The sequence below is a fragment of the Pteropus alecto genome, unplaced genomic scaffold, assembly GCF_000325575.1.
Source record: "Pteropus alecto unplaced genomic scaffold, ASM32557v1 scaffold4576, whole genome shotgun sequence".
Classification (NCBI taxonomy): domain Eukaryota; kingdom Metazoa; phylum Chordata; class Mammalia; order Chiroptera; family Pteropodidae; genus Pteropus; species Pteropus alecto.
In genome coordinates, this window is record NW_006438291.1 from 1 (window position 1) to 9,743 (window position 9,743).

Genomic DNA, 9,743 nt, shown 5'->3' on the forward strand with positions numbered 1-9,743 from the left:
ACTCATCACTCTCTGATTCAGAATTCTGTGTCCCTAAGAGGAATCTACAGATTTTGGAAACATTTACCAACCAAAACACTGATTTCTTATCACCTTTTAGGCCAACCTTCTTGGGTGGCCTTTGGAGTGGAACAGAGTAATATCAGAAGGTGAGTGTTTCCCCAATCCTATATATAGACAAGAAAATCTTCCTCATGGATCCAAATTTAGGTAAGAGTGGGAAAATACAGAGTATCCTAGGAACTGCTGCCATCCTTTCCTGATCTGTTAAACAGTGTCTGATATCATCATTTTAATAGTTAATACATCGACAATAGGAGCTGCCACTTGTTTTGTTTTCACAGTATTTCAGACTTTCTTTTACAGACATGACTAAACTCACTCACACCTTTCAACGCCCCTGTGAGGTGGGTACTATAGCCATCACTGTTTATAGATGAGGAAACTGAGGTTTCAGAGGCACAGAAATGTTTGCGTCCATGTCTGAGGTCACATTTTCAGTGGTATTGCAATTGAATCCAAAGCTCCTTCTCTAAGCCACTCATAAACTCACTAAAACTTTCACGGTTTTATAAAGTTTATGCTCTCTTATCCACACATGCTTACTTCATTCATCTGACTGATCTTTTCATTCAACCTCAAATCTTTTCTTCTCTGCTCGAGTGAGAGGTATGTAAGACCCTCTGACTAAGGGAAGCTCACTGACACACAGGCAGTTTGTACAGTGGGTGGTCCCAGATGAAAAAGGGTATGGACCCCAGCCTCAGAGACATGCACTCTAAGAAAAGGAAGCATCTTCTACCCCTGAGATGCTGCAGGGTTGATGATAACAGATGATAACAGGCCTAAGGACTTCACATCAGTCACACACTATAAATTCATGTCTCTGGAACTGTTTTCAAATGCCTATTCCTCTAGGAGGAAGTAACAGCTTCTTTCTCCGAGCTCCAATTGGGCAACACTCCTGCAGTTTAAGATTGTTTGTTTAGTTTGCCTACCCATGTACTGCGAACTCTTTGAGAAGCTGGCCCATACCTGATTCTTCTCAGAACTCCCAGGCCCAGTTCAGGGCCCTTGAGGGCCCCTGAATGTTTTCTGAATGAGTGATTTCACATTTACAAATGTGAAAGAGGGTCAATGAATGCTGAAGATAATATTTGTGACTTAGAGTTCAGATATGGAGAGGGCTGAGGGGTAAATTGATAGTGGGACTGTAATCTCACATTCATACTGTGTTAAATAGCTCACAGAACGCTTTGGTGAACATTATGACGTGTCGTGTTCACTGTGACAATAGTATAGAATTAGTATGGTATGGACTGGGAAACTGAAGAGAACTAGCTGGTGGTACAACCTTATTCAAACTTAATTGATGGGAACTGGCTCATCAAATTACAAATATTCTTTCCAAGATAAAGCAAATCACAACTTTTAGCATCATTTTCTTTATTGTCTAGATATGTTTCTGACAACTATTTCATTGTTCTAGTCCTAGCCTCCCTCACCCTTACTTTTCCAGAGAAAGTTGAAAGGAAAGAGCCTTGGGGCACAGGTTCTAGTCTTGGATTCGCTACACACATAGGTCCTTTCTTTTTCTTATCACCTTTATAATCCCCAGGTACTTACAAGGGTTGTTGAAGTACTAATTAAAGTCATGCAAGTGAAAACACATCATCATAAGCCCTAAAGAATTAAAGAACTGCATATTATCTATTAATATGTGATTCTCACATTGAAGGCAATGCCCAGGGTGCCACTGAGCAATGAATCCAGTTTGAAGGAATTGTCAGTAATAGCAAATCCGCTGAAGGCAAGTGGCTCAGAACAGAACCAGCAACCAGTGTTCCCTCCTGGAAAAGCAAGTGCCTCAAGACAGCACTCTAGACAAAAGCTGAGTAAGAGAAAATAATTTGGGGGATTTAGTTCCTCTAAGTCCTCTGGAAAGGTTGATCAGTACAGCCTAGGTATGTGGGGTGGGCTGTGGCCTGGGTTTAAACTAAGCTAAGCGGAGATCTGAAGTTAGCGCTGGGGATTTGGGCAAATTTTATAAGTTCTCTGAGCTCCCGAATGGTAATCTGTAAAGTGAAGATAAGTATACATAGCTCATATATTGCTTGAAAGCATAAAATCAAATTTAAAAGACTCGGTATGTGCAAGTTGTTCAGTAAACCCATGTGTGATAATAGGGACCATACTTTCTTGGTGTTGTTTGCCCACGCCTTGGCTCAGTGCCTAACACATAATGTGCCCTCAACCAATATTTTATGAATGAATGAATATGTGGATGAACCATTTTGTGAATAGAAAGGTTGGGAAGTTAAACCTGATAATGGGAAGCACTAAAACTAAAATTGAATCATCCATCTGTGGTCCATGTGGAGTCTTAGTCTCTCTGAACCAGTACTTAAGGGAGGAAAAAACCAGGGTATACAGAAGGGCAGGTGATAGTTTGATGGGAGGAGATTTCATGTTTTCTGACAAAACAGGGACTAGTACTCGAGACCCCACCAACATCACTTACCTACCCTTCTCCAACTTAGGACTCAGAAGAAAGGGGGTTGAAGTGAAGATGGACAGCCTCAGAGAAAGGATGGGCCGTGTGTACCAAGAGGTCAGCGAGCCCCAGGATGACGACTACCTGTGTGAGTGACTCTCACAGGAAGGCTGTTACGCCTGAATACAATACTTTTATCTGGTCATTTGTTCCCCAATAATTTCCTCCTTCCCATGACCTGGGGTACAGGATGGAGGCTCAGTGACGTGTGTGCCCAGGCTCGGTCTGAAGCTCTCGTGTGAAGGGACACGCATGACACCTTCCCTAATCCCTGTTGCTCTCACCTCTAGATTGTGAGAAGTGTCAGAACTTCTTCATCGACAGCTGTGCTGCCCATGGGTCCCCCATATTTGTAAAGGACAGTGAGGTGGACATTGGGCATCCCAACCGCTCAGCCCTCACTCTGCCCCCTGGGCTGAGAATCGGGCCATCGGGCATCCCTGAGGCTGGGCTTGGAGTCTGGAATGAGGCGTCCAATCTACCACTGGGTCTGCTCTTTGGCCCCTATGAGGGCCAGGTCACAGAGCACGAAGAGGCAGCCAACTCCTGAATGGTGAGAAGCAGCGACCCCTGACCCTGTCCTTGGGCTCCCCACTTCCCCTCTGCACTGGTGGGCCCTCGCCTCGTCCAGGCTGGGACTTGGATGGGGATAACATGGTTGGCTCTGTGCATAGAATGGACTCTGCATGGACACAGCGCTCCTGCTTAAAGACCAGAGGGGAGTGGGAGCTCAGTGGGACAAACACATAGGAACGGCTCCTGCCTCTGGGCTCCTGCTCTGAGCGGACAAACTGACTCAGATGTGTAGATGATGAATAAGACGCATGTCACATGGGCACGGCTGGCAGTGGAATCCATACAGGCTGACACACCTGATGACAGTAGAGTTAAATAATTCTTCTGACTGTCACCTCCCGATGAAGACCAAAACCTGGTAGCCTTTCAGTTTCGCAGGCAGATTTTCTACCGGACCTGCCGCGTCATCAGGCCAGGCTGTGAACTGCTGGTCTGGTACGAGGACGAGTATGGCCAGGGGCTGGGCATCAAGTGGGGCAGCAAGTGGAAGAGAGAGTTCACCGCGGGGAGAGGTGGGTACCGCGGCTCTTCAGATGGAAAGGAAGGAAGGGATTCTCCTTGGAAATGTTCACGGTCCAACTCTTAGAGCAAAATCTGCTCTAAAGTCAGTAAAATTTCAAATCAGATGCTCCAGAAATTAAGGATTCATTTCATATGCCTTTGACTTTCAGGAACAATTTTTATGTTTGTTATTTTTGTCCTGATTTTTAAAAATATTTCATACACAAAATATATTAACAGCATGTAGTGCCGAAAGGCTTAGAAGCAAAAAAAAAGTTTTCAAGCACTTACCAACTCTGTCACCAAGGTTGTTTCTTCTGACCTGGTCTGCTGTTTCTTCTTAATTTACTCCATATTTCTAAATGAAATTTGCATGTTAACATGAATTCACTCACTATTTCAGTTAGTCGTCGTGTGAGTTCCTGCTCTGTGCCGCACAGGGTCCTGGAGCTGGGAATGCAGACTGGACATGATGATCAGAGTCATCACTCTTGAGCAGCTCAGAGTGAAGGAGGGAAGCACAGGTGCACGCGCATGTGTGACATCAGCAGTGACCCGGGGTCAGTGTGAGGGCAGGAGGTGGGGCAGATGCTCAGGGAGGGCACTCTCAGGGGAGAACATTGACAGACACCTGTGGGCAAAGCGTCCCGGCAAAGTGGGAAAGAGGGGGGTTCTTGGAGGACTGGCTGGGATGATCAGAGTCATCACTCTTGAGCAGCTCAGAGTGAAGGAGGGAAGCACAGGTGCACGCGCATGTGTGACATCAGCAGTGACCCGGGGTCAGTGTGAGGGCAGGAGGTGGGGCAGATGCTCAGGGAGGGCACTCTCAGGGGAGAACATTGACAGACACCTGTGGGCAAAGCGTCCCGGCAAAGTGGGAAAGAGGTGGGTTCTTGGAGGACTGGCTGAGGACCACTCACGTCTCAGCGTGGAGGGTAAGGACAGAGGTTGGAAGGATGTCTAGCAGCCCAGAATGTAGAGCCCATGATCCAGCTAAGACACTGGGGACTCTTCTGAGTGAGATGGGACAATGGTGCCACTTTCAGCTTGGAGTGGCATGTTCTTTGGTCTAAGATTGTGCTTTGCGAATGTTTGGAAAACAGGCTTGCAGTGAGGAAGGCCTTCAGAGATGGCTTCGTCTCCAGGTGAGAGAGGACGGCAGAGTGGCTGAAGATGGATGGGAACCAGGGCTGCGGGAAGTAAGGTTGGGGACATATTGTGCGACACGACTTCCTGTTGTGTTTGAAGTGGGCTAACATCGAATGAGAAATCAAGTACGACTACTTGCTGTGAGGCTTGAGGAAGGACATATTTTCACTTTATGATCGGTGGAACACTGAGAAAGAAGCGGTTCATGACCTAGGCGGGTCAGCGGGAGCGAGAGTCCTACATTCTCTCAGCCTAGATAACGAGGTAAACTGAGGCAAGCTCAAGTTATCAGAAATTGAGTCTCTTCGAGATCGCAGAGGAATGGCAATTATGGAAACGCATGCTACAGGCGAGGCTGTCGAGGGCTTGGAGCAGGCTGAGTTCATGGGCAAGGAGCGCAAAGAGGGGAGTCCAGCCGGAGTCCAGGCAGGACGCTCACTGGCTTGAGGGTGGGGAGAGATTCTTGGTGGACGTTCACTGGTCAGGAGATAAGTCTTAGTCTTTTGTAAACCCGTCATTTACAGGAAATCAGTCTCCCATTTCAGCTCCATCCTTTGAGGGCGTGTGTGTGATTTCCCGTTTTGTGTCCTCCTGTTCCATTTTAGATTGAAATCCTTTCTCAGTTAGTGGGACCTGGACTGCTCTGTCTTGTCCAATCTGAATCCCACTTACTGATGGAGATCCGGGCACGTAGAGGCCCTCAGTCAAACGTGTCTTTTTTAATGGGAGGCTCGGTTCGGGTTTACTCCCCCACGCTCCCTTTAACCACTACTCCATCTGCCTTCCACGCTTGTGAGTCTCCAGGCTGAGTGGCTCCTGACTTAACAGATCCTTTTCCCATCGTGGGACATCACCAAGGACAAGTCCACCAAGTCATGCAGCGTGTTCTCATCTCTCAGTAGAATAAAATGGCTGCAGACACTGTCACAGTGATCTGGCTCTTAAGAAACCAAATTCAACAGAGTAAATCTGAAGATCTGCTTGGATTTACTCAGGAATCAGCAGCAGTCCACCTGCAACTTCAAGGGTGCTCTGAGGGGTTTTACCAACTGCAAGATTTCTACAGGAAGAAAGGTGGGGCAAGGGAGCTCCTAGCAAAGGAAAAGAAAAGGTTATTCCTGAGCTGGGCCATCTTTTCGGGTGGGGTAGAGTTTTTATCATGCAGATTGCCTCTTCTTCCTTTGGGGGCAGATGGAGAGCACCTCGTTCCTATTGACGAGAAATTTCCAGACCGGTTGCTTGAGATTAAGTTTCTGGGAGAGGTTGAAAGTATAATTCATTGAGGTATAAAATCTAGGTTTGGTTTCAGGGCTTTTAGCATGTGTGGCACCATTTTTGGGCCTGTGGTTTTTCTCTTTAACATCATAACTTATAAGATACTTGCATGTGGGTAAAGGTACCGAAGCTCCATCTCCACGAGGAGCCAAACTGCCTCGGATGCTTCTTCAAAGTCTGTAGTCTGGGCCATACGTAGAAAAGGCCCTGGACTGGGCTTTCCGGGTTTCTGAAGATGATGTAGGGCATAAAAATGGAATGAAAAGACAGACTGCAGAGGAGCACTTTGTGGGAGACAGAGCTTGCACTGTCCACACAACAGGAGTGATTAGTGGGCAGGTCTTACAGGAGACGAGAGCATACACCCAGGCAGCCTTGTCGGCATCTGCCCTGATCAAAATTTTCTCTTCCAGCAGAACCAAAGCCAGAGATCCATCCGTGCCCTTCCTGCTCTCTGGCCTTCTCCGGTCAGAAATTCCTCAGCCAGCACATGAAACGCAGTCACCCTTCTCAGAGCCTCCCAGGAATATCTGCGAGAAAACACCTCCAATCTAAGGAGCCCCACCCAGAGGATCAGAGTCAGCAGCAGCAGCAGCAGCAGCACACTGACCCACACAGCTGGAATGACAAAGCTGAAGGTCAAGAGGTCAAAGAAAGGTCCAAACCTATGCTTGAAAGGAACAGGCAGAGGAAGATTTCTAGGGCCTTTTCCAAACCACCCAAAGGACAAATGGGGAGCCCTAGGGAGTGTGAGAGAATGACGGAGGCAGAGCCCAGCACAAGCCAGAAAGTGAATCCAGAGAACACAGGCAAATCATCTGTGGGAGTAGGAGCATCAAGAATTGTAAGAGTCAAGTATGGAGGGTGTGGGCATGGCTTTGATGATGGGTCACATCTCATCAGACACCAGAGGACACACTCAGGGGAGAAGCCCTTTGTTTGCAGGGAGTGTGAGTGAGGCTTCAGTGAAAAGTCAAGTCTCATCATGCACCAGAGGACACACTCAGGGGAGAAGCCCTTTGTTTGCAGGGAGTGTGAGTGAGGCTTCAGTGAAAAGTCAAGTCTCATCATGCACCAGAGGACACACTCAGGGGAGAAGCCCTTTGTTTGCAGGGAGTGTGAGCGAGGCTTCAGTGAAAAGTCAAGTCTCATCATGCACCAGAGGACACACTCAGGGGAGAAGCCCTTTGTTTGCAGGGAGTGTGAGCGAGGCTTCAGTGAAAAGTCAAGTCTCATCATGCACCAGAGGACACACTCAGGGGAGAAGCCCTTTGTTTGCAGGGAGTGTGAGCGAGGCTTCAGTGAAAAGTCAAGTCTCATCATGCACCAGAGGACACACTCAGGGGAGAAGCCCTTTGTTTGCAGGGAGTGTGAGCGAGGCTTCAGTGAAAAGTCAAGTCTCATCATGCACCAGAGGACACACTCAGGGGAGAAGCCCTTTGTTTGCAGGGAGTGTGAGCGAGGCTTCAGTGAAAAGTCAAGTCTCATCATGCACCAGAGGACACACTCAGGGGAGAAGCCCTTTGTTTGCAGGGAGTGTGAGCGAGGCTTCAGTGAAAAGTCAAGTCTCATCATGCACCAGAGGACACACTCAGGGGAGAAGCCCTTTGTTTGCAGGGAGTGTGAGCGAGGCTTCAGTGAAAAGTCAAGTCTCATCATGCACCAGAGGACACACTCAGGGGAGAAGCCCTTTGTTTGCAGGGAGTGTGAGCGAGGCTTCAGTGAAAAGTCAAGTCTCATCATGCACCAGAGGACACACTCAGGGGAGAAGCCCTTTGTTTGCAGGGAGTGTGAGCGAGGCTTCAGTGAAAAGTCAAGTCTCATCATGCACCAGAGGACACACTCAGGGGAGAAGCCCTTTGTTTGCAGGGAGTGTGAGCGAGGCTTCAGTGAAAAGTCAAGTCTCATCATGCACCAGAGGACACACTCAGGGGAGAAGCCCTTTGTTTGCAGGGAGTGTGAGCGAGGCTTCAGTGAAAAGTCAAGTCTCATCATGCACCAGAGGACACACTCAGGGGAGAAGCCCTTTGTTTGCAGGGAGTGTGAGCGAGGCTTCAGTGAAAAGTCAAGTCTCATCATGCACCAGAGGACACACTCAGGGGAGAAGCCCTTTGTTTGCAGGGAGTGTGAGCGAGGCTTCAGTGAAAAGTCAAGTCTCATCATGCACCAGAGGACACACTCAGGGGAGAAGCCCTTTGTTTGCAGGGAGTGTGAGCGAGGCTTCAGTGAAAAGTCAAGTCTCATCATGCACCAGAGGACACACTCAGGGGAGAAGCCCTTTGTTTGCAGGGAGTGTGAGCGAGGCTTCAGTGAAAAGTCAAGTCTCATCATGCACCAGAGGACACACTCAGGGGAGAAGCCCTTTGTTTGCAGGGAGTGTGAGCGAGGCTTCAGTGAAAAGTCAAGTCTCATCATGCACCAGAGGACACACTCAGGGGAGAAGCCCTTTGTTTGCAGGGAGTGTGAGCGAGGCTTCAGTGAAAAGTCAAGTCTCATCATGCACCAGAGGACACACTCAGGGGAGAAGCCCTTTGTTTGCAGGGAGTGTGAGCGAGGCTTCAGTGAAAAGTCAAGTCTCATCATGCACCAGAGGACACACTCAGGGGAGAAGCCCTTTGTTTGCAGGGAGTGTGAGCGAGGCTTCAGTGAAAAGTCAAGTCTCATCATGCACCAGAGGACACACTCAGGGGAGAAGCCCTTTGTTTGCAGGGAGTGTGAGCGAGGCTTCAGTGAAAAGTCAAGTCTCATCATGCACCAGAGGACACACTCAGGGGAGAAGCCCTTTGTTTGCAGGGAGTGTGAGCGAGGCTTCAGTGAAAAGTCAAGTCTCATCATGCACCAGAGGACACACTCAGGGGAGAAGCCCTTTGTTTGCAGGGAGTGTGAGCGAGGCTTCAGTGAAAAGTCAAGTCTCATCATGCACCAGAGGACACACTCAGGGGAGAAGCCCTTTGTTTGCAGGGAGTGTGAGCGAGGCTTCAGTGAAAAGTCAAGTCTCATCATGCACCAGAGGACACACTCAGGGGAGAAGCCCTTTGTTTGCAGGGAGTGTGAGCGAGGCTTCAGTGAAAAGTCAAGTCTCATCATGCACCAGAGGACACACTCAGGGGAGAAGCCCTTTGTTTGCAGGGAGTGTGAGCGAGGCTTCAGTGAAAAGTCAAGTCTCATCATGCACCAGAGGACACACTCAGGGGAGAAGCCCTTTGTTTGCAGGGAGTGTGAGCGAGGCTTCAGTGAAAAGTCAAGTCTCATCATGCACCAGAGGACACACTCAGGGGAGAAGCCCTTTGTTTGCAGGGAGTGTGAGCGAGGCTTCAGTGAAAAGTCAAGTCTCATCATGCACCAGAGGACACACTCAGGGGAGAAGCCCTTTGTTTGCAGGGAGTGTGAGTGAGGCTTCAGTGAAAAGTCAAGTCTCATCAGGCACCAGAGGACACACTCAGGGGAGAAGCCCTTTGTTTGCAGGGAGTGTGAGCGAGGCTTCAGTGAAAAGTCAAGTCTCATCATGCACCAGAGGACACACTCAGGGGAGAAGCCCTTTGTTTGCAGGGAGTGTGAGCGAGGCTTCAGTGAAAAGTCAAGTCTCATCATGCACCAGAGGACACACTCAGGGGAGAAGCCCTTTGTTTGCAGGGAGTGTGAGCGAGGCTTCAGTGAAAAGTCAAGTCTCATCATGCACCAGAGGACA

At 48.7% G+C, this 9,743-nt stretch overlaps 1 protein-coding gene across 1 annotated transcript; it reads left to right on the plus strand.

The window, feature by feature from the left end:
- Positions 1-1,741: 1,741 nt before the first annotated feature.
- LOC102885758 (histone-lysine N-methyltransferase PRDM9-like) lies at positions 1,742-9,743 on the plus strand (the record flags this gene model as incomplete). Its single annotated transcript, XM_025049450.1, is given in 6 exon segments — positions 1,742-1,895; positions 2,541-2,642; positions 2,845-3,107; positions 3,375-3,642; positions 6,472-6,899; positions 7,155-9,743. Coding segments are annotated over 6 exon segments (3,804 nt in total), but the record flags the coding sequence as incomplete, so codon positions are not given.